Genomic DNA, 26160 nt, shown 5'->3' on the forward strand with positions numbered 1-26160 from the left:
AAATCATTTTGAAATAATATAAAATTCAAATAGATATGTCTTCTTTTATTTTTTAGAGCCTGCTTATGTTTGAAAGAAATGCAAAACTAAAAACATAATAAGTTGATTTAAAAGAATTGAAAAACTAATAGTCTGGTCATACAAAATGTGAACGTGAATACATGAAAATCTGTGTCTTTAGATGGAATCTTGTAATCGACTTGATGTCTTCGGCAAAGTTATAACAACTTTGCCGAAGACACCAAGTCGATCACAAATGATTAGGAATTTTCAAATAAATGAGTACACGGAAAATAATCCACATTTTTTTATATCTCACTTTGTATCACAAAAAGTTTTATTCCCAAAATACGTATGTTTTTATTATCATGATTTATTGATATATTTTAGGGAACTAAAAAATATGTAACCAGAGTCATGGGGTTTTTTTTCAATTTATTATTTTTTTTATCAAATATTTAAAATATAGACTTTAAACTTAACTTTTTTATAAAATAAAAAATAAATAATAAAATAAAAAATATACAAATTATTATTTTTTTCATTTTTGTTTTCAACCGTTTACAACTATTAAGCTTGATTTGAATGTTTTTTTAAATATTTTAAATGATAAGGCTGGTACAAATTTTATTTAAAGTTTTTCAGTTTCAATTCAAAGAAGATAATTTTTATTTTTAAGTCAAACCTTACGCTTGAAAATAAAACTTTCGATATTAAAATATCGAACTTCTAGAATATTCTTGCAATCAGCTTCAAATCTTCTTAAAGTAAACTAACAAGTCAAATTCTGTATTAATAAAGGAAAGTGTTTTTTTTTTTTCACCTACAAACTGTCAATGGAGGGTTCACATCAGCCGGATTACGGCGGGATTACGCTCTTCTCCCAGCATTCATTCGCGATTTGGGTGGCGGGTGGCGTCCGCACAACAAACCAGTCCACTTTATGGATGTTGTTTTGGCAGAATTTATTCGCTCAGATCAGCCTTCCCACATTTCATCGATTTAATGTGCAACGCGTAATTTCGGACAACTTGCACGGCTCTGATTTTTTTTGTCATTGCTGTAGTGTTATTGGGACATCACTGATTACAAAAAATCCGATCCTAAATCGACAAACTCGTCGTATAGTCAGCCTAATCGAAATGCATTAAGCAAGAACCTCCTTGCTGCAGCTGCTGATTTGCAAGATGCATTTTTATATAAGTGCATGACGTCAATCAGTCGAACAAGCGAGCGAAATTGTTGCAGTCAACTCGTCGTCGTCGCAGGTCGTCCGACCAGGGGGTGACTTGTTGTACAGGCAAATCTTAGAAGGGGCCAAATGCACAATTGCATCGCTGTGATTGAGCGGTTACCTCACACTCAAGTTCTTGGTCGTATGTAACCCCTTGGTAACTAAAACAGATCGCTCGTGCCCTGGAACGAATTAAGCTCTGGATCTGGCCGTAACGAGCATGCGACATGCTAATGGGATGAACGTTTGTTTGTAGAGCTCTAAACTTTGAACACTATTTAGCTGTAGGCTCGGTGAACAAAGTTGTACCATGTTTTTGTCTGTTTATCTCGTTTTGTAACGAGCGGGATGCAATTTTGTATTACGACGATCATCCCGTAACCAGACTGATCCAACCGTAACCAGTTCTGCCAAGGTGATTTATCCGTCAGAGTGGTACATTTGCATGCTGTCAGGTTACGAGGACTTGCCCAAGCCGTTGTTGTTGTTCGAGTCTTGAATTGTGGTTATCTTGAAGCAGCGCGGGATTGAATGGCTTCTTATCAGAATCCAACCAGGGTGGAGGACACAAAGAGCTGGACGGAACTAATTAAGTGAAGTCGTACGACATAAAAAGCAATTACGGGTCGGCGAATGGATACTGACTGGGTGGTTTTGTCTTGAGAGCTGAATCATGGAAGCGTGGACAAAGCGATTGTTCGCGCTGAAATGTCAAATATCAACTTGTTTTTATACAACCAGACTTCATCTCAACTGAACAAGAATCAATCAACGACTTTTCGACTCTTTCTAATGACAGTCTTACACAACTCCGTTCAAAACAACCATCAACCAGCTCAATTGCAACTCATTAGCAAAGCAGAAATCCCGGAATCAATCCAGCAACGATGGTCCGGTTTTTGCCAGATTTAAACGATAATAATCTCACAGCGTAATGTTACAAATTGCAGCTCGACACGAGTACACATCAGCCGTTTTGGAGCACGATAAAAACAATTCTCGGTCGGGTGTTAGCGAAGATTGCTCCTCCAAAGCAAAGATCGACACCCCGCGCGGGTCGAGCACGTGGACCTGACAGGCGTCGTCGTCCCATAACAGCCCAGCTATTGTATAGAACGCGGTGTATAAATCATCATCCGTTGACGTGCAATAAAAAAGTACCTTTTCAATTGCTTTTCTTATCAGTTGAAGGAGTTGTACTTGATAATGTTTTTAACTTTTGGTTTTTTTATAATTAAAACGTTATCTTCAGAAAATACTCAAATCAAGATAAAAATAATAAATTTATTCGTATTTCTATAATCAGATACATCTTTGCATCATTACTAGGTAGATTTTGCCTACTTTCGTATGCGGGTTGGGAGTGGCTTAATTGTGTGGCGTAGCGCTTTTTAATTACAATTGTTCGTCGTAAGTGTGATGCATATGATGAATAATTAATGCTATAACTGCAGATCCACGGCGAAGCGGTTACCGTTTCAGGCGCGGTTGAAAATATCTGTGAGGCCTTTGGTATCAACACAACTGATTGTTGTTGTACGCCAAAAAAGACAGTTGAATTTAAATGACTCAATATTCAACGAAAACCCAGGAAAAAATCACAAAAAATGACTGAACCAATTTTTACAGATAGAAAATTTTTACCTTCAAATATAAGATTGTTATGTGTTTTTTTTTTATCTTTATCTGTTTTCATAAAAGCTTATTCATTAGGGTGCCCAGAATATGGGACTTTTTTCAAAGTCTCTCTTTATAAGCTGAATATTGTTCCTTGAGCTTTTTTAGGACTCTGAGCCAAATATGAGCAAAATCGGTCAAAATTTACCCATTGATACTCGAAGGTGAAGTTTGTATGAGAAAAATCGAAAAAATGTATGGGAAATTTTATTTAAACATTCAAAATAGAAGCAACAGTTTTCGAGATATCGTCAGTTGAAAATTTCAGGTTAATTAAACGACACTAAGAAAAACTAATCTTCATCGATTTGAATTCTTTGTGAGGCTGTATTTCAGATACAGCCCGGACTTGATTATCCGAAGGCCTCAGAAAAATTTCACTTCGAATAATCAAAACTTTGGATAATCGATCACGAAAAAAAAAATCGGAAAATCAAACTTAGGATAATAGAAACTTCGGATGATCGAGTCTGGACTGTGCTTACTTTCCGATTTTCAATATTTCAGAGAGAAAACTTAGGAAATTTCTCTGAGCTGTTCAAAAATGTTTTTTCCGTCATTTCCATTTTTTTCATCAAAAATCGAAAAAATACTTTTCGATTACAAAATTTGATAAAACATATTTTTTAATTTTTTCTACCACCTTTCCGATATTTTTCAAAATTTGGTTCTCATAAAAAATTAAAAAAATCACAAATGCGTTTATTGGTAAATCAGCTATAAGCAAAAAAAACTAACTTAATCCACTTAATTCGAAAATAATATTCATCACTTTACGATATGACAAAATCTTGGTCAAATTAAAATCTAGCCTCAAAAAGAGCATCAATATTACAATATCAGTACAATACCAATATTAGTAACAATATCTTCAGACAGGGTTGCCAGATCTTCAACCATTTAGACTAGTTGGGAAGGTCTCTCGATTACCTATCCGGATCCGGACATTGTTTGCGTACAGATAAAAAAGACTTCCAAAAAGTACATAAATATCACCTAAGTGGCCATAACCTGAGACAGGGTTGCCAGACTTCCAAATTTTCGACTCGTTAGAAGAGTTTCTTGATTACCTATCCAGCAATATGTCAGATTATGGATCCGGACATTGTTTGTAACAGATAAGTGAGATCCGGCTTTAGAAAGATCCCTAAATATCACTTATGTGATCATTATTTGAGAGAGGGTTGCCAGATCTTCAAGCATTTAGACTTGTTGGAAAGGTCTTCTGAATATAATTTCATACAGATAAGTGAGATCTGACCTAATAAAAGAACATACATATCACTTAATGTTCATAATTTGAAGCAGGGTTGCCAAATCGTCAATCTTTTAGACTCATTAGTTAGGTCTCTTTAATACATAACTTTTGAACTCATCATTGTAACTTTAGAAAAATCAATAGGTACCTATAGAACCCCAAACCGAGTCGAATGCATCGAATGATTTGGATCAAATCGGTTCAACCAGAACAGAGCAGAGTGACAATTTTTTTTTTGAGAACACACACAGATATTTGTTCAGTATTCGATTCTGAGTTGATAGGTATATATGAAAGTGGGTCTACGAGCGTCCTATGAAAAGTTTTTTGAGCAGGATTCCAGTCTTATCTCTAGTGAGGAAGGCAAAATATTACATAAACATGCAAGTATCCCATTTCCTTACCTCCACGTTAGCCTGGTTTCGAATTCAAGAAGAAGGCCTATGGAAGCGGCTCGTAGTCCTTTAATTTGTGATTGTAGAAGGTATTGTTTTGATTCGCAGCATGTTGAACGGTCTGCTGTGGATGTATTGTAAACCGGGGTGAAATTGATATCCGAATGATATTAATAGGTTGAAGGTTAATTTGTTTTATTGAAAATACAAATTAAATACAAATTGAATGGTGTGGAATCATACAGCAAAAAGAAAAGTTTTAAAAGTTAGTTAACTATGATAACGAAAAAAAGTGATAAATAGTATTATTATTATACTATCCGAGTGTCGTGTTGTTCTTATTAAAAAACGATTTCGAATCGGAAAACGGGCTACATCATCGGATTTTTTGGACAATTTTACACTAAGACCCGTTTCAAATTGTTTTGAAGTGCCAACTTTTGAGTGTTATTGAAAAAGAATTTAAAAAATCATTTTTTTAGCCAATTTGGAAATTTTGCTATCCATTTGAATTAAAGATTTTATTTAATTGCTTTCGGCAACATGGTTACTGCAATAAAATTTAATGTTAACTCGATTTAATTGAAAGAACATTTCATTGAGCAATTTATAATAAAAAAGTTTGCATTCTCATTACGAATTGCATCAGGAACATAATTCCAAATCAATATTGATTGACACTGCAAATGTATTTCCCAGTGCAATTAACCTTTAATACAACAATAAAATCCCAGTCTACCAGCCGTCCAGGGACTTCCCATCCGGACCAGACCATCTGTTACCCGCCTAGACATTCCATCAGTCAATTGTCGTATTACGGCTCTCATTTCAATTCCAAGTGCTTTAAAAATAACACCATATTACCTTACCCGCCTTCTGTAACTTTACTTACGTTCTTTCCCTTTCTTTTTCTTCTGTCATTCCAGGTGAGTTGATCTGTTTCCTGACTTGCGACTCTGCACTACAAAGCCCCTTTCAGTAAGTACGAGACTGACTGGCTACCGCGGAGGGCAGTTCTGGTTCGTCACGCCTGCTCTGAAATTTTGCAACCCGCCTGTCAGCGGCAGTCAGTGTGGTCAGTCGTCACATGCATCGCGTATGACACAACCCCCATATGGGTAGTAGGAATCCGTACCGGTGCGAGCACTCCAAGAAGACGACGGTTGTCCTAGGTTAAGTAAAGTGTGCGAAATGGCCTCGGCTTTGCTTTGAGGGGGTTTATTGATCGTAAAGACAGCCGGGGTGCTCCGTTACATCGAACCTTGCTGTAACCACGCGACTGGCTGCGTTTGCGCGCCCGTAAAGTGGCGAAAATTGATTTATAATCCTAGGCTCTTGGTTAAGCCAAAACCGCACGCGCTTAGAAGCTGCCCAGATGTGCATCCGCGACTTGCCGTTCAAAACTGTGCCAAGTGCGTTGCGTACACCCCGCAAGAGAAAAACCGGTCGCAGAAGAGGTCCGGAGTGCGCCAAAAAGAAGGTGACATCATCTCTTTGCTAATTTATGAAAGTTTCCGAAGTGTGGGGTGGGGATGGGTCGGGGCTCTTTTTACAACCCAGACAATATTCGACGGTTTATGACTTGGCAGAGGTTGTCGCACCTTCCTGAAAACGTTTTCACTTGTGTGACCGACCACCACTCTCGTATTGGATTTATTGTTGTCGCGAGTTGGCATTGGAGGGAGCCGGCCTGTGCGAGGCCAGGGATTTTAATTGCGTTTTATGACGCCGGTAACGATGTTGAATGTTAAGGGGCCTAACCAGAGATGGCGGAGATTGTCACGAATGCCGGTATCGTTGAAGGGTTTTGGGTTTGAACAGCTAAGAAGTGGAGCTGTTCAGATTAAATAAGTTCACCACATAGCATTGTAACTAGGAAGGCATGTCGACGGATTTCAATTCATCAATTGAATCAACCTGATTTAAATTCAAATGCAAAAATACAAAAGTTCAAAAATACAAAAAAAAAACAAAACTTCATAAATACAAAAATAAAAAAATACAAAAATACAAAAATACAAAAATACAAAAATTTCAAAATACAAAAATACAAAAATACAAAAATACAAAAATACAAAAATACAAAAATACAAAAATACAAAATACAAAATACAAAATACAAAATACAAAAATACAAAAATACAAAAATACAAAATACAAAATACAAAATACAAAAATACAAAAATAAAATACAAAATACAAAAATACAAAAATACAAAATACAAAAATACAAAATACAAAATACAAAAATACAAAAATACAAAAATACAAAATACAAAAATACAAAATACAAAAATACAAAAATACAAAAATACAAATACAAAATACAAAATACAAAAATACAAAAATACAAAATACAAAAATACAAAAATACAAAAAACAAAAATACAAAATATAAAAATACAAAATACTAAAATACTAAAATACTAAAAAAAAATACAAAATACAAAATACAAAATACAAAATACAAAAATACAAAAATACAAAAATACAAAAATACAAAAATACAAAAATACAAAAATACAAAAATACAAAAATACAAAAATACAAAAATACAAAAATACAAAAATACAAAAATACAAAAATACAAAAATACAAAAAATACAAAAAATACAAAAAATTCTAAAATACAAAAAAATAAAAGAAAGAATACAAAAACACAGCAAAAATACAGCAAAAATACAAAAAAAAACAAAAATACAGCAAAAATACAGCAATTAAACAGCAAAAATACAGCACCTATACCTTAATACCTATACCAACAGAAATCAACCTCTTGTTGTATCTATTGTGTCCCTCTGTTCAAATTGCAGTAGAGTTCCATTTCAGCATTTTATGCCAAGCTCATACCACATCATATTACGGCTAGGCGCCACCTAACCTCAAAGCGAGCTTCTTCTTCTTGCTCATGTCGCAATGCTTCAGATCGCAGTACCGTTAGCTGTTCCTCCTAGACCAAGATAAGCCACGTGTTGTCGCTTGCACTGCCTCAAGGTATTCATGAGTTACGGTACACACTCCAGTACTCCCCAAAAATAAAGTTGTCTTCAACTTTGACGACGTCAGCGAGCGCTCGTTCTACTCCAAAGCTGTGTAACAATCAGAGTGTGGTTATGTTGCTTATGCCTGCAACTTTGTGTGTTTGTAGGAATGTTGAGCTTTTCGAGTCTTTTATGAGCCGTATGGGTGTGCCCACTCTCGTAACGTAAGCCGAGGAGAGGATGTATGAGCAATTATGGTGATTAGTATTGTTATTATCATGGCCCTATTGTGTGTGTGAGTGGATACGATCGACACACACTTAATGGTCTTCAGTGAAAATACGGCTAGACGGTTTGACTATAATCAACGGCTTCTAATTGATGTCTGGGGACGTAGGTGGTGACAACTTCGTAACTATTGTCTGCGATGTGGACAGTTTGAGTTAGGTCAATGAACTTTGAATTGATTTGAAAACACCTTTCAGAACTAAATCTTAAAAAGTAGCCTTAAATCAGCTCTGGTAACGCCTTATATCGCAATTAAGAGCAGATTTTCAGATTTGTTGTCAAAAGGGATAGCAATTTTGACGTTTTTCGGTCCCGACACCCCTTAGTACCTCCGGAACTCGCGAGTACAGCTCCACAAAAAAAGTATCGTCAAGATGTAATCGACAAGTCGCCCCCTCTAGCCCCCGAAGCCATCCCAACCGAGCGCTCTACCAGAGACTGAGCTGGAGAAAGTGAAAGTCGCCGCTTCTAATTTGATATTCACAAACCATCATTGCTGCCGCGTGAAGACTTTCCGTCATGGTCTTTTTTTCACGCGTCCACAGCCAGAGGTCGTTGCGCGCATCCATCATCGTACGCACACGTGTGCAAGTTCGGATCAACGCCTAATGATGGTTTCGTACACAAGCTCGGCGCTATCAGCGAGAGATAATCACAACCGTAAACAAACCAGCTCTGTTTACTTTTCACAGTTTGTGCCACCGCAGTACGCGATCCGGCGAGTAGCGGGTCTTACGAAACGGTGACACCGAAAAGTGGCACATCGAAGCTGGTTTCAAAGACCTAGAACTAGCTACCCGATCCGAGGATTCGTAAACCAGGCGAAAAAACGAAAGTCTGTGACTTTGGAGCTGATCAACCAACTCGACAAGACCAAGATAACCTGCAAAGAAGATGCAGTCGGTAAACGGTCCGGCCAGAACCGGTTCTCGGAGTTGTGCATCTCTCGAAGCAAAAAGCAAATTCTGAAGAGATCCCCCCGATCAACCTGTTTCTTGCCATGCTGGCACAGCTCCGGTGAATGGATGACCTGTTCTACACAAAAGTGGACTGTGTTCCGCAGGCGCGTAAATGTTGTGTCAACCGCGCGAAGTGTGTTGTTTGTTGAACCACAAACGCGCGTCTTCTTCCTGTTGAAGGTGTTACGTTAGACAGAGAGAGAGAGAGTGGCATCGAGTTTGTGTAAAGTGCGTTGGTTGTGTACCGTAAGAACTTGTTTATGTTTTGCTGTTTGTTTGCCTCCCGGGAAAAGGGAACTTTAAGTTGGATTCAGAGGTTGGTGTGCCACGTTTTTCTTAGCGATATGGACATTTGGAACTGATGGTGGCCTACATTTCTTTGCAGCAAAATGACGGAAATTTACTGTTTTAAACTTGATGAAAATAGACGAGGGTAATAATATAGAATCATCTAGAAATACATGATTCTTGGAATTTTCAAAGGCATTAAGACTATAACAAATTTAAAAAAGGGAGCAAAAATATTGAAAGAAAATAAATTTTAAATTTTATTCCTAGGTTAAACGAAAAGTTTCACATATTGTTTTATAAATAATTGCAAAAAAATCTAAATATCATTTCAAATTATGAAAACAATGCTTTTCCAAAAAAAAAAAATAATGTTCTGTGGTTCCAAAATTCAAAATGTTTAAACACATTAAGAGCGAGTTTTTCACCAATGTGTAACAGGTCGTATCGAGGTGCTCCGATTTGGATGAAACTTTCAGCGTTTGTTTGTCTATACATGAGATAAAGTCATGCCAAATATGAGCCCTCTACGACAAAGGGAAGTGGGGTAAAACGGACTTCGAAGTTTGAGGTCCAAAAAACCTAAAAAATCTTAAAATTGCTCGCATTTCCGTAAAACTTCATCAATTCCAACTCTCGTAGATGCATTTGAAAGGTCTTTCGAAGCACTTCAAAATGGGCCATAGACATCCAGGATCGGTTTGACTTTTTCTCATAGCTTTTGCTAATTACTGTTAAAAATTGATTTTTTTAAAACCACAATATCTTTTTGCAACAGCCTCCAACACCCATACTCCTATAGGTCAAAAGATAGGTAATTTCATGGACTATAAGCCTACGGTATTAACTTTTTGGCCAATCGCAGTTTTTCTCATAGTTTTTCGATTTTTCTACAACAAACATTTTACAACGTTCGTTTTTGTCCTGTAGGGTTCCATAGCAGCACTTTTTGGTCTCAATTTTGTCATATTCGGAATCCTCGGAAAATTTTACGTTAGTTAGAAGTATTGGAGTGGTAAATTTCGTTCGAAGCCCGTTTTACCCCACTTCCCTTTGTCGTAGAGGGCTCATATTTGGCATGAGTTTATCTCATGTATAGACAAACAAACGCTGAAAGTTTCATCCAAATCGGAGCACCTCGATACGACCTCTAGAACAAACCGAGCAGAATTTACAAATACTGCCTCTTAATAGGGCTTGAAATTTATGAAAAGTTTTCTCGGTTTTACAAGTTTTTTTTCAATTAAAACTATAATTTTGGGGATAACCTATTTGCTCCCTGTTTTTTTTTATAAAAAAATTGAGGGGTTGGGGAACAAAACCGGTAATAAGATTTGCATCTACCTAAACTTTCATAAATTTAACTGTTTGTTGAATTTCTTTTTAAATTGAATATCAATTTTATGTAATTTTTCGTAAAACAATTCAAATCAATTTCACTTGCGAACTTTCTTCACCGTGAAAGAGAGAGGAGGCAAAAGGAAATCGCTCCCGAAATTCTCCAAGAAAATCAATCTACTGATGATTTTTTTGTGAATTTCCTTGTCAGCACCACTTAAAATCAATTATTTTGCTTTGTTTACGCACATTGCTTATCTACAAAATGTGACAGGTCATTTTTCGACACGTGGCATTACACTTGCAAGTATAGCAGTTTAAAAGATGTTCCGCCGAATAATCACGATGATGATTTTTTTAGATTCCTTTTACTGATCTTTCGTGCTCGAGAGAGAAGAGCCTGCTCCCTTCGGATTTTTTCTCTTGATGAACATCCAAAGATTTTCTTTTGATGATGATTTTCGTTGGTAAGGATCTTACTGATTTTTTTTCAATTTTCCTGGAAACAAACTTTATGCTTGAATAAGAAGTTCCAACATTCAACCAACTGATTCTGCCAAAGATTTCAGCTTGACAAATTTTTAATCAAAGTTGTATTGAAGTATTCAAAAATGAAAACAAGTGTTATCCCATTTTAATTTTTATTTTTTATTTACATTTAAATTTGAATCGCACTGAAAGCCATTCTATAAAAATGTATCCTATGAATAACAATTTGGAATGTAAAAATCAGAAATTATTCTCCACAAAATCAAACATTCTTTTGTGTTTTTGATTTTGGATGTTTGTTTCCAGGTATTTCATTTTTGTCTTGCGATTTTCAAAGCAGTTTTATTGAATTTTAGTCATTAAAAGCTTTCAGGTTTTCTAAAATTTATTTTCAAAAATTGAAAATATTAGTAAACTGCCAACACTTTTTTAACGTCTTGGCTTAGAAATGAAATGATCATTATGCACAAATATTTATTTTTTAAGATCTGTGATTCTCAACCTTTTTTTGTTCCATTTCCTTTTGGCCGAACAGCATATTTAAAACTCATTAGTTTGGTAAAAATGCACAAATATCATAAGATTAAATGTTTGTTACAATTTCATGAGTAAATACCTCATTGAAAAAAATGAATAAGTAGATATGAAATAAACTGAACAATGTTTTTTTTATTTGTCTTAATAGATTCAAAATAATTGAAAAAGTTTTATTTTGAGAAGAAAAAAGAAAAAAACTAGCATCTTTAAAAGAAAATTTGGCGATGTCTGAACGAAATTTAAAAAAAAATTGAGCTGCTCTGAATTCTCTTGCATGCTGAGAATTCAGAGCAGCTCAATACAAAAAATAATAATAAAAAATTTAAGTAGAGAGAATACATTATTAACATAAATCTATCATTTTACACATTTGTTTACAGCTTTAAAAAAAAGATCTGTTAGCCTAAAGGATGCAAAAAATTACAGTGTTCAAGGGTAGCTTAGTAGGGTGGAATCGAAAATTTATTTTTTCAGCAACACATTTTTTTGGTCCCTTTTGAGGGTCCCATACAATCTCCCAATATTTGGGAGCGATTGTTTAGGCCCACGATTGACGCAAAGCGAATAAAATTTGAATGGAAATTACTATGGGAAAACTTTTGCATTTTGACATTTTTAAATTTACAAAATTCATGTTTTATTATTTCATGAAACTAACACCGTAGAAGTTTAGCCCATAATGTCCTGAACAACTCTTCCGAAAACAGTATGGTGTCAAATTGCTTCTTACAAAAGTTACAGAGCGTTCAAGAGAGCCATTTCTAAATAGTTGGTAAAAAACATACTTTTTGCCAACACTGCCAAGTCAAGCGGAATCTTTCGAAAACTATAATATTTTTGAGAATTTGGGATGCAACTTAACTTAACTACACTAAAAAAAATGAGTTCGCATAACGTGAACAGCGTTCATGCCAACGGGAACCAGGAAGAAAACTGTTCAACTTTTATAGTGCATTGCACCATGAAAGTGAACAGTTTTCTTCCTGGTTCCCGTTGGCATGAACGCTGTTCACGTTTACGCGAACTCATTTTTTTGAGTGTACATAATGTCTTCTGAACACTTCTTCACGTCGATTTTAAGTAAGTTTCGTCAAAATATAAGAACAGTTATGTCTATTTTGTATTTTATGGTTCCTTACATAGGCAATGATTGCAGAAATTGTGAGTTTCACTGATTATTTCAATACACTACTTTTAAAAACTCTATAACTTTTTTATGACGCACTTAAGCACCATACTTTCTTCGGGAGAGTTGTTCAGGGCATCCAGGGATACACTACTAAGGTGTTGGTTTCATAAAATAATAAAACATGAATTTTGTAAATTTAAAAATGTGAAAATGCTCATGCAAGTCGCTACTAAATGTTGGGGGTTGTTTGGGACCCTAAAAGGGACCCAAAAAATGTGTTGCTGATTGGATTTTAATAATTTTCAATTTTCCCATATGACAAAATTCCATCCTAGTAGGTTAGGTTTGAACGAGAGAAAATACAATTCCCTCAGGGGAGAATTCATTGTTTAGATAATGGTTTTTTTTAAATGGAATCATAGAATCACTGTTTACTAAGTGGACTTTTGTTCAACTTTACCTATTGGAATTGGCTTTTTCGGCTTACTTTTCTTAAAAACTATAATTTAATACCATTTTTGTATGGAAGGCTGCCAATATCTTATGGAAACATGTTTGATCAAAGTAATAGTAAAATTTGGCTCCTTTGTTTGAACAAAAAAAACTCTTAACTTAAGTTTTACGTATCTCATACACCAAATTAAACTTGGATGATATGATTATATATACATGATTCATTTATCATTAAATCACTTGAATTGCTACCTTAATTGTAGATGACACCTTTGGATTTGAATAAGAATTAAGCGATTCGACTCATGAACTTATTCATTTTAAAAAATCCATTCACCAACTCCAACCATCATCTGTTCTCAAAACATTTTTTTTTTCTACCGAAAGCAACAACATCTGGCCTTCCTAAATACGTCGCAGTTCCGATTAAACAACAAAGCGACCAAACATAACTCTCCCCTGTCAAACCAGAACTTCCAAATTTCCAAGGCCACAGCAAAAAAAAGAGTCCCAAATAAAAATACAAGCCTCAACCCGTTCGAGTCCTGCGTCGCCATTCCTTCCGCATTATAAAACGAACCCTTGGCTCATAAATTTAAATGTCCCCTTAAAGCACGTCCAACTCCACTTTCCCCCTAGCCAAGGGATTGCGAATTAGAACCGAATTCCGCATTCTAATGGAGTGGACGCGTGGCGTTCCAGCTCCCCTCTTCCTGACAAAAAAAACGAAAATTCTTGTTTGTTTGTTCCCTCGCGCGTTCTAAACATTCGGGGAGATGTTTTGACGGCGCAGCAAGTCCGCGTCGTGCTGGGGACCAACTCCACACTTCAACTTCTCGCAAGGGTGTTCTCTCGAATTTACGATGTGTGGTGTTTTCCACGCGTAGAGTAAATACGGCTCGACTTACATGCGTATTAGCTCGTTTAACCTTCTACTGCCAAATAAGGTTTTTTATATGTCCAAAGGTTTAAAACTAACATGTGTTTGAAAGATCTTCATAAAATTTGAAGAGCTAGCAGCTCTTTTTTTTAGATGAATCCACTTGATTTCATACATTTTCCAAATCTCTGAAGATCTGGCAACCCTGTCGCATGTTTTTGATTCTTAAATGAAATTCTGTTAAAAGCTGGATGTCCAGCATCGTAACCAAATTTTTACGATGTCGGACAAAGATCTTTTCTGATAAGTAAAGAAGTAAAGTTTGAATAGCTGGCAACACTGTCCTTTGATATCGTGATTTAAGCGGCTTTTTAACTTCTTTTTTTTTTGAAGGATTTTCGATTTTAAGACCTTAAAGAAATGCTAATGCTATCTGAAAAACAAACACTTATTAAAGAGGATTAAGTAACGAACGATTTAGTTCGGCTGTAGAAGGTTACTAGCAGCCACTTTGCAGAAATTGAGGCCAGCGCCAGCACCAATCCGAGATGCTGTCTAATGACGAGTTGATGGGTGTCTCAAACAAGGCAATTACTTTTCGAGTAAAATTTGAGCTGACAGCAGATGAAAATGTGCCTTTTTCTTTTATTTATGCCGAGGTTTTAAAAAAAATTTGCGAAAAAAGCAACATGGCGGCTTACGCGATGTCGAAGTCGGTACAAAAACTTTGCAGCTCAATGTGCAACGTGTCGTGTTCGCGTTCTACAACTTGGAGGTGGTCTAATCAGCTTGTTCTTGCCCTAGGGCAGAGCACAAACTTTTGCCCAACCGCACGCCGTTTTCTTCGCAATCGCAAAATCGTAAATTTTCATTTTCAATTTTCCCATCTTTAGAGTTGTGCTTGCACACGATTTGCGCTCCAAAAAAGAAGGTTGCTGAACACTAGGGTGCCCAGAAAAAATGACCCCCTGCTCCACAAGCGGAAAACGGTTTTTTGGGCTATTTTAAGCATCTGTGCAAATTTTTAGCGAAATTGATTGAGACTAACCCATTGATACCCGAGCCTAAAGTTGGTGAAAAACAAGTTTTTCATACAAAAATGACTTTTTTAAATCGCCAATAACTTTTTAGTATCGAGTTTTACAGCTTTGGTATGTTCTACAAAGTTGTAAAGCATTAAATTTCCATTGAGAATCTCACTTTTGAGAATATTTGGATGGAAGTAGCGCACCGTGCAGACCAAACGGTAAGAAAATTGAGTTTTCCATACATTTTTTCGATTTTTCCCATACAAACTTCACCTCCGAGTATCAATGGGTAAATGTTGACCGATTTTGCTCATATTTGGCCCAGAGTCCTAAAATAGCTCAAGGAACAATAATCAGCTTGTGGAGCGAGGTTTTGAGAAAAAGTCCCATATTCTGGGCACCCTACTGAACACTCGTGCTAGCCGAACCGAAGTCTTCTCTCTCTTTATTCTCTTTTATGTTTCGTGAGCGCACTCTCTTCGTGCTCTCTTCTTTGCCAACCACCAGTGCCGTACTTGTCTGTCTGTCTGCTGTTTCCCTTCGCAACCTGCCCACTGTTCTCTTCTCCGTACCACCACCCCCCTTGCACCAAGCAGTTCGCAGGTCTATGTTTTTGTTTTGATTCTGCTGGTGTGTTGCAATTCGGGGCTGTAGCATAAGCAGAAACATACACACACGCGCAAGCATGGCGTCATCATCGCCCGTGTGTAAAGCGAAGGGAGAGAATTTCGAGTTTTTCCGAAGGTGTATCGTAAGAAGAGAGAAGCAAGAGAGTTTTGGTTGGGTACACCGTCGTCTTTTTTCGATTTTTTAATGTTGGCAGTCTTGCGAAGTAGTGACTTCTCTCTGCGCTCTCTTGGAGTGGAGTACGCGAAAATGTTGACCAATTTTCCCTTTGAAACTCCAAAAAGAGCATTCAGTGGTGTACCTTGTGGTACTGAGGGTTTCAAAGTGGTGTATATAATTCTCAAACATGTATTAATGCATAAATGTTTAAAATAACTCCATTGATGCTTTTGAATCAAACAATTTTAAAATCAAATTTTGCAAAAACATTCAACATCAAAATACCATTAGTGAGGGTGACTATGGGTAAAAAAACGATACACCTCTCGTAATTTCTTAATAAAAATAATAATTTAAATAAAATCGAACTCGTTTAAGGTAGAATTAATCTTAGATAGTTAACTAACATTTTCCCAAAATATGGTGGAATTTGATGAACTCTTGGCCATGGTTAATGCAAATCGTTTGAAAGTTGACCCAATCAAAACAAGTATTCCAACATTGTTTCTTGTTCGAGGGATTCGTATTGACATGCTGCAATGTTTGAAGTAGAGATTTTCAAACATTTGGATACTTTTCGAAAGATTCCAACAAAAATATTCAAATGTTGATTTTTTGAGAGGTTATTTTTGGCTGAAAACTTACCGCCAAAATGATAGGATTTGTTCTAGGGACGAGATTTGTTCAGTTAAGGGGTTACATACATGTAAAAAGTCAATTTCATATTACAGAAAATTTATTAAGGGTGCACAGCAACGAAGGAAGTTGTCGTATTCTTATTCCAAAATTGTCAAACTTACGGACCCAATCCTGCAATAAAGGGATTGTAAAATTAATCAAACTTTGTTGTAAATTTCTTTGAGGACAGTACACTTTATAGTGCATTGCACCATGAAAGTGAACAGTTTTCTTCCTGGTTCCCATTGGCATGAACTCTGTTCACGTTTACACGAACTCATTTTTTTGTGTACTTTAGGGGATAAATAAAAAAAAAATCGATATTACCAGTATTTTTAAAGATACTAAAATGTCTGTCACAAAAATCTGGGTGCAAATGCTCTGGTTGATGTGCATCGTTAAATTAACTAAAATGATGATTTTCAATCACTCCTGGAAGTTTCATGAAGATATTTCGTGGCTGAACTGAGTAAGAGACGATTTAAAAGTTCCCAATTTTGCCATGCGCAAAGCGAACTATCAAACTTAGTGAACGTTTTTCTCTAAACTCTTAGTTGATTTACGGGTGCCACGATATCTCGAGATGGGATGGACCAAATTGGGGTGAAGACTCTCAAAAAATATTCAATGTGCATGACGAAGCCCGATTTCGAAATTTTGAATTTTTTAAATACAAAATTCAATAACTTACGATTTTTTATATGAAACACATAAAAATATTTTAATCTTTTTTTAAAATTACAGTTTTTAAAATCGGCCTTCGTCATGCATACAGGACCGGTTAACGAGTCTTCACCAAATTTGAGTCGATTTGGTCAAAGCAGTGTTGAGATATCGAGGCACCCGTTTTTTTAAACTGCTAACTTAAAATAGCTATATCTCAGCAATGGTACATCCAAATCTGAAGTTTTTTTCAAGGTCCAATAAACCAAATTTTGAGTTTTTGCTTTTTGGGTGTTTTTAAATACCCCTGACTCAAAGCGGTTTCAAAAACACCCAAAAAGCAAAAATTGGAAATTTGGTTTATTGGACCTTTAAAAAAAACTCCAGAAATGTTTTCATATTCATTTTTTTAATAGATGAAAATGTACACAGAAAAAAATAATGTAAATTTGGAAGCTGTAATTTTGGAAGGTTGAATATTACCTCTTTTATGATGTAATTTTACCTCAATTTTGCCTGAAAAAGTGACATTACACCAGAAAAGTGGTAAAATTACACATTTCCAGAGGTAAAATTACACATTTTTTCTGACGTAAAAGATGTACCCCTTCCCAGATGTAATATTACCATGATTTTTTTTCTGTGTATATACGGTACATAACTTATTTAAAAATTAACCCTCTACTGTCCCATTTATGTCTTTTTTATGAGCAACTTTTGTTCTACGAAAAACTATCATTTTATATATTTTATATGCATTTTCATCGCTTAGTGTTTTCTTTGTTTTTTTATTGTTATCTTTAGGCCTATTCAGCAAACTCCTATAAATTTCTTTGGTATATTTGCTTTTTTTAAATTGATTATCCATGTATATTTATTTGTTATTTGTATAAAATCTCAAATCTTTAGTTTCTTTAAATAAAAAAAAGTTTACTTTTTTTGCAAATCAATAGTAGAGGATATTTATATTAAAAAAACGATTCCAGATTTTTTTTTCGAATCAGGACAACAACATTTTATTGATGAGTTCAACTGATGTGTTCCAATACTTTTTTCACAATTCACTTCACAATTGGATAAGAAAAATATTTGTCGGCGATTTTTCAGATCGAAACCCGCCTATAAGTGCAAAGTTAAGTCTTAGGGGGTTTTCGCAATTTTTTTCATGACTTTTGAGCACACAGAAATCAATCTCTTTGAACATAACTGTCAAGCACAGGGTTGATATTTAAATGGTCTCAATTTGGATTGACGGAGTTCAACTAGAGAAAAATGACATTGAAAGCAAGGGTTTTTTGTTAGATAAACATTCGTAATTCCTCTTAAGAGCTTTTACAGGATTTTGCTACGGTTAAAATCGGTTCGAAATATTTAATTAAGACCTTTTCAAATTGTCTTGAATTTAAATTTTGATAAAAGTTTAAGGTTTATAGCATTTCACGTTTTTTTCGTTATTTTAAATTGAAAATCGGAGCAAAGCTGAGTATCGTTAATCGAAAGCTAATTGCTATTAGGGTGATAACCAAAAAACCTCATTTTTGTATTATGGCTGTGTCTCAGCCACAAGAAGTTTAATCTGCAATGTTTTTAGAAAAAATATAGAGAAATTTGTTACAAAACAGGAAAAAACAAAAAATAGCAACAAAAAAATTTGGATTTGTTTCAAAAACGGTACACTGTATAAAAATTTCTGAAAATGTTTTTTTGATTCCAAATCCGAATTCCAAATTTTCCAACCAAAAAAGTCTTTTTCAAAATGTTGGCAACATTTCCAAATATGCTTGCTGGGTAAAATGATTTTGATTCCCTTAATTATAACACAACAAATAGTCGTTCAAAAATTGTATTTTTGCTTGATTTTTTTTTCTCAAAAAGTGACAAATTGATTTTGAAAAAAAAAGTACTCCAAATTTCACTTTTCTCTAAAATTTTACCCTGAATTTCTACTTTTTCTAAATCTGGCAGTAAAGGGCGTAGACCGCGAGATCTACGTCTTCGACATAGTTGCTGAAATTGACAAGATGAACCATTTTCTAGAAGACAGAAGAAATCACAAACATATTCCTGAAAAGTTAGAGTTTCAAAAACACTTTAATTGTGAACCATCCTAATTTTTAATCCAGCTCAAAGTTGCCCCTTCCTATTTGCAACATCTCTTCTAAAAACACCCAAGTTCCAGATCGGCACTATTTTTGGGAAAATCAATTTTCCACTTAATTTTGCGATCTGGACACTGTTCAATGGTAATTTTGCAATATTTTTTTCGCCCATAAAATTCTCCTTAAATGGACAATAGCCTGTCCCATTTTGAGGTCATGTCGAGGAATTTCAGGTGCTCACTTCTTAAATGGTAGATTATGATGTTAGGAACAATGTTTTCTTAGACAAGAAAAAATAATAAAATACTTTCTCGCACCCCCTAGTCGATTTACTGAAAAAAGTCACTTTTTTGAACAAATTTTCTAAAATCGCTTGGAATCAATACAAAAACTGTTTCGATCAGGTGTGTATTATCTTCAAACGATAGGTTTTTGTCCATAGATTAAGATGCACTATCAATATTGGACGAAAATTTAAGTTTTTGGACTCTCCCAGGCGGATTTGTGTCGAAAAAATCGCATTTTTTCGAAACTTTTTTCAGAAATGTTCATTTAATTTAGGGTAGCCTATTTTTCCCAGTAAAACCAATACGTGCAGCTTGTAGGAAATTTCATGGCGAACATTTTTCTCTCTGAGAAAATGCAATTTCGACACTCCAGAGCCGAGATATTTGAGTTTTAGTGAGGAAAAAAGTGCCAATTTTCAAAATTTCTCAGAATTCTGAAGCAAGGCCTACTAATTACACTATGTAGCAAGCATATGTCTCAAAGGTCAGGGTATGCTTTTTATAGTAATTTTGGCCGCTGAATCCGAATCTGAAATCAAATTTCGTGCAAACAGTGATGTTTTGGAGCTACACCCTTTTGGAATGTTATTTGCGTGTTTAAGAGATAGTTTTTGTAAATATTGCTCGGTTTGTTGTCGTATCAAGGTTCTCCGATTTGGATGAAACTTTCAGCGTTTGTTTGTCTATACATGAGATGAACTCATGCCAGTTTGGAGTTTGAATTTTCCGAGGATTTCGAATATGACAAAAGTGAGACTAAACAACAGGACAATAACTAACATTGTAAAATGTTTGTTATAGAAAAATCGAAAAACTATGAGAAAAACTGCGATTGGCCAAAAAAGTTATTACCGTAGGCTTATAGTCCATGAAATTCCCTAACTTGAACTAAAAGAGTATGGGTGTTGGAGGCTGTTGCAAAAATATATTGAGGTTTAAAAAAAACAATTTTTAACAGTAATTTGCAAAAGCTATGAGAAAAGTTAAACCAATCTTGGATGTCTATGGCTCATTTTGAAGTGCTTCAAAAGACCATTCAAATGCATCTAAGATAGTTGAAATTGATGAAGTTTTACTTAAATACGAGCAATTTTAAGATTTTTTATGTTTTTTGGACCTCAATCTTCAATGCCCGTTTTACCCCACTTCCCTTTGTCTTAGAGGGCTCATTTTTGGCATGAGTTTATCTCATGTATAGACAAACAAACGCTGAAAGTTTCATCCAAATCGGAGCACCTCGATACGACTCTAGAACAAACCGAGCAATATTTACAAAACTGCCTCTTAAACACGCAAATAACATTCCAAAAGGGTGTAGCTCCAAAACATCACTGTTTGCACGAAATTTGATTTCAGATTCGGATTCAGCGGCCAAAATTACTATAAAAGCATACCCTGACCTTTGAGACATGTGCTTGCTACATCGTGTAATTAGTAGGCCTTGCTTCAGAATTCTGAGAAATTTTGAAAATTGGCACTTTTTCCTCACTAAAACTCAAATATCTTGGCTCTGGAGTGTCGAAATTGCATTTTCTCAGAGAGAAAAATGTTCGCCATGAAATTTCCTACAAGCTGCACGTATTGGTTTCACTGGGAAAAATAGGCTACCCTGAATTAAATGAACATTTCTGAAAAAAGTTTCGAAAAAATGCGATTTTTTCGACACAAATCCGCCTGGGAGAGTCCAAAAACTTAAATTTTCGTCCAATATTGATAGTGCATCTTAATCTATGGACAAAAACCTATCGTTTGAAGATAATACACACCTGATCGAAACAGTTTTTGTATTGATTCCAAGCGATTTTAGAAAATTTGTTCAAAAAAGTGACTTTTTTCAGTAAATCGACTAGGGGGTGCGAGAAAGTATTTTATTATTTTTTCTTGTCTAAGAAAACATTGTTCCTAACATCATAATCTACCATTTAAGAAGTGAGCACCTGAAATTCCTCGACATGACCTCAAAATGGGACAGGCTAATGGACAATCTTAAAAACAACGAGGATGACTTTGTGATGGTAGTGAAATGTCGGGTTCGATTTTCGATTCCCAAAAGGGTTTTGGCAAACTTATGTTTCTCTGTCTAAGGGCTGTTCCTCCTGAACACTCCCTTCCAAACGCCCCTGTGTACAACCGCCGAGAGTGTACTTTGTTCGCGAAGTGGTGTGCTGCTTCGTTCTGAAGCTCGCTCGCGAGCATAATCCGCCAACCGCCAGGTCTTCGTCGTGGTTCTCTTCGTCTGCGCTCTTCGTCCCACCTCTTACGGGCGGGTTGGCTCGCCAGTACCAACCGGACCAGACGAAATAACTGCACCACGACCACCACCAGGCGCTGCTCGTTCGCTCGTCGTACGAACGGACCGGGTGTCTGTATGTGCAGCAGAGAGAGAGCTTGCTAGTACAGTGTGAACTTTTGAATTTGAAACACGTCGTCGTCGTCGTCGTTTTCGTAGTCGTCGACGTCCAAGAGTCGTGCCCATTTTTCCACACCTTGTCGCGTAGCTTGAAAATCTTGTAGGCACTACACCTTGGGGGACTGGGCTTATTTTCGGGACGGATTTTACGCGAAAATCTAGAAGAATCGGTTGGTTTGAGGTTCTGTGAGTGTGGGGGGAAAATGGCCACCTGGTGAAGACGTCGACGGAGACCACCAGCACCAGCCATTTTGGATAACTCCGTCTGGTGTCAGACGGTAGTTGGGCAGTGGTCCTTGAGTTCGAGGGCCTCACCTTGCTCGGTGTAGTGCTGTGCGCTGTGAATAGTCCGTGGAAATCAGGTGAAACCGTCGATGGTTGGAAGTTGTGTGCCCATAGTCTACGAAACGGTGCTAGCGGTCGCTACTCCACAAAAGTGTGCAATTAAACTAATTTATTTATAATCAAATTCGAGTGTTCAAAAAAGTAAAAGATAAAGCAAGAAGTGGTCCGTTGGTGCGAGTGATTATTACGTAAAGGAAGAAACTCCGAGTACCGCAACGGTAATTCGTGGTACATGAAGAAGCAGTTCAGTGATTTGTGGCCAGGTCATCACTGTTCGTAGATCTTTGGTTTGTTCGAGTTTTCCTGGAGCCCCCCGTCCACCATGAAAACCGACATGATGTCCGTGCACCAGTATCCGTCGTTGTCCGGCAAGCAGGACATCCTGCGCGAGGTCGTCATGAAGTACATCGATCACTTCTATCCAAAGTAAGTTTGGAGCAGCCATCTTGGGGCGTTCGAAAAAATCGACGTTGGACCCCCACTCAGAAGAAAAAAATAACCACGAAACAAAGAAGAAGATCGCTGGAGTCTGCGTCTTTTTGTGTATGGGGGAGTACACTGTAGACGGGTGTGTTGACAGTGAAAAGTGAAAACAAACCATCGCTCGCGCCAGGGTTGGGTTCTACACCGACCGAAGACTTGGCCACCAGCAGCAGTCTGGTGGTTTTGTTTTTGTTGTCTTGTTTTTATCGCTCCGTGGCGTCGATTTTGCGCAGTATGCGGGACAGCAGGTTGGCCCTGGTGTCCCATGTGAACTCTCCGTATGTCGCAACAGAATGGCGTTTAAGACAATTTAGCGAAGTAAAAGAGAAGGAGGATTGTGGGATATCCAATGGGGCAGGTCCGGAATCCCGTGTTCGTGCCTAAATTATGACTCAGGCTAGAGGTGATTAGGCGAACAACAACAACAACAACAAGGACAACAAAAAAAGAGGGATAATGGTACACGTGCCTAAGGGATTAGTCCTTCCTGTATCTCGTGATGACGATTGCACCTCACCTGAGCTTGTTATAAAAGGATGCCACGTACACGGTGGATAGAGTCAGTATTACCTTGACACTTGGAAGGGTGTGCTGATGTTTCGAGAAGGGTCAAGGATCAGGGGACAATTAGGGTTTTGACACGAGCAAAAGGGGATTGAAGTACGTGCAATCATTATGCGGTTTTTGAACTGAACTTGAACTGCCAAACCTGGGAGCTCCACCAAGCACTGGCATGAAATTTTAATTTTAATGATTGATGAATTATTTTCTTTTAAGTTAAAAAAGGTATCATTCACTGGTGGCTATTTTTTTGGACATGTAGGGGAAATTCTCGTATGTTTGACAGGTTAAGCACTCGCTCCTAACTCCGTCCAATTTGCTGATTTTCAACATTTAAACAAATTATTTTGCAAAACTTTTGATAGAAACTTGCTTGCTCACTTCGTGTTGAGCTATTTATCACTCGATTTCAGTTTACAACGCTTGTAATGAGCTGTAATTGAATGTCAAAGTGCTGATATGGCAACATTAGAGGCACGAAATAACTTTGAAAAAATCAATAATACAACGTTTATAAGATAAGATTTTCTAGCATTGCAAACTTTTTTTGACTCATCGCTAAGTATTCAAATATCTTAATAAGATACGAGAAATTGTCTTTGGAAGATTTTTTTAAATAACTATATCTATCCTTTAAATGTAATGTTCATTTTACTTAATTGCACATAAATTTAATCAATGTTGCCATCAAAACCATAATTTTAGCATAACTTTTTTTTTATTTGAAGCTTTTCTTGATTCAACTTAATCTTTTGTTCAAGATTTTTTTGTAAATTTGAGAAATATTGTTCTCACTAATTTAATATATTTAACAATGCAAAGGCGATTTAACACATTACATTCCTTACTCATATTGAATGACGGCATACACTCAAAGTCAGAAGTATCCCTCAAAAGGGTACTTTCAATCCTCAAAAAGGATACTTTCTATCCTTTTTTAAAGTTCACCCGGCGTCACCCTTTTAAAAGGGTATGTCAAATTCAGTACATTTTCGATACCCTTTTAAAGGGTGACGACGGGTGAACTTGAAAAAAGGATACTTTTTTACTTTGAGTGTACACTTGACATAGATTTTGATTTATTCTTTATTACTTTATTTAAATCAAAAGATAACAGTGCGTTTTAATCAGCAATAAGGCCATTGAAAACCCATTCCGAAGATAGAGCCAGCGTAAAGATATTATTATGTTTAATTTTGTGAAATTACTCAAATATTTGAAAAACGATTGCCTTTGTTATTAAGCAATAGTTTTATTGTAGCTATTTTGTTAAATCTGATAAACCAAATTTATTTAGGAAATGCCATTTTTTTTTGTCGAAGTTTTGATTCCCGAGACCCTTATGAGTATTTAAAAAATAAATAAAGCATAATATGCATTCATTGAAAAAAAAACTGATGTACCCCAGTAACATTTTAGGTTTTAAGTAGGCCATTAAGCCAATTTAGGTTGTATGGAGGTTATCAGAACCATCATTAAATCTGATAGTTCAATAATTATGGTAATATTACCTTTCTGTAAAAAAAGGTTTAATATTGCCTCTGATAACGTGTCAAAATTTAGTATGGATTGAGGTGAAACTACAGTATAAAAGGGGTAATATCCAACCTTCCAAAATTACACCTTCCTTTTTACATTATTTTTTACGGTGTACCTAGTTTGCTGTTATTTTTGGGATTGATTTTTTTTTTGCATTGCTTACGCTAGAGGTAAGCTTACACATTATCAAACCTTTTTTCTGACATAAAAGATGTACGCATTCCCATAGTACCATATTTTTTTACTGTGAAGGATATCAAATAAAATCAAAACTTTTTGGCTTTTAAATTGAAAATATTTTTCGGACTCTGAAAAAAAGTTAAAATTAGGACAAAATTAACTCGAGAAATTTTCAATCAAGTCTTTACAAATCTATTTATAAAATTTGCCTCTTTAAAAATTTCGCATAAAATTTCTAAAAGTTTCAGTATTAAAATCATTAATGCTTGAAAATGACATTCTATAGACAATTTCTGATTCGCAATCATTTTTTTGGGCAAGAAATGCCTTTTATTTAAAATTTTGGGACAATTTGAAAATTCGAAAATAAAACTTTTAGCGGCCACCCTGATTATCTGCAAATTTGAGAAAGTCAGTATAAAGTCAGAAATTCGATTTGAGTTGTCACGCTGGGCACATTCAATTTCAAAATTTTTAAGGGATACAAAAAAAAATAAAATTTCACTAGACAAATTATGCTTTTGAAATTTTTGAATGGATTTTTAGAAAATCCGAGAACAAAAACCCTAAATAGTGAGAAGCTGTGAGAAGCTCTGTCTTCGAATTGACTATTTTGAGTACAAAATTTTAAGAAAATAAAGCTTTTTGCATATTACAAGCATTTTTTCAGATTATTTTAATAGAACTATTGAAGCGTGCAGCCGGCTAAGTCCAAGGCACTTCGACTGGATATTTCGGATCAAACACTTTCACTCTCTTTCACTGTCTGCTTTTCTGCCCCCTTTATTTGATTTCAGCTTGGCTTTTTATACTAAATCTAGTTATTTACTTAATTATTTAATATCTTATATTTTTACCCCCACTCTAGTTTTTGATGTTGCATAATATATCCGTCCTTTTCGGTTTTCACTCCAAAAATTCTTCCTCTAACTTATATAATATATTTTGTCTCATTTACAACCCCCACTCCAACCTGTATTTTTCTTGATATAATGAAAAGTTTCCTTAATTCCCAGAATTCTACAATATATAACTCTCTTTTTTTTCTTATTTTATTTATTTTTCCCCCCACTCTAAAAATCCTTCCAAGTTATACATAATATCCTGGCCTATTTTATTTCTCTCACTCTTAAAATCCTAATATAAATGTTCTATTTCTTTCCACCGCGCTCTAATTCTCAGATTTTTTCTCAGA

The 26160-nt window shown here is 35.7% G+C and overlaps 2 protein-coding genes across 2 annotated transcripts in view; both read left to right on the plus strand.

The window, feature by feature from the left end:
- Window positions 1–6505, plus strand: part of LOC119766844 — a 42293-nt gene extending 35788 nt beyond the window's left edge. Inside the window, exon 3 of the mRNA XM_038253007.1 lies at window positions 5491–6505. Coding sequence (XP_038108935.1) covers window positions 5491–5494 — 4 coding nt within the window. The 3' untranslated portion in view covers window positions 5495–6505. The remainder of the gene's footprint in view (window positions 1–5490) is intronic.
- Window positions 1–26160, plus strand: part of LOC6037870 (protein bunched, class 2/F/G isoform) — a 325729-nt gene that overhangs the window by 200043 nt on the left and 99526 nt on the right. The gene's annotated exons all lie outside the window — the stretch shown is intronic.

This window comes from Culex quinquefasciatus, chromosome 2 (genome assembly GCF_015732765.1).
Source record: "Culex quinquefasciatus strain JHB chromosome 2, VPISU_Cqui_1.0_pri_paternal, whole genome shotgun sequence".
Taxonomy (NCBI): domain Eukaryota; kingdom Metazoa; phylum Arthropoda; class Insecta; order Diptera; family Culicidae; genus Culex; species Culex quinquefasciatus.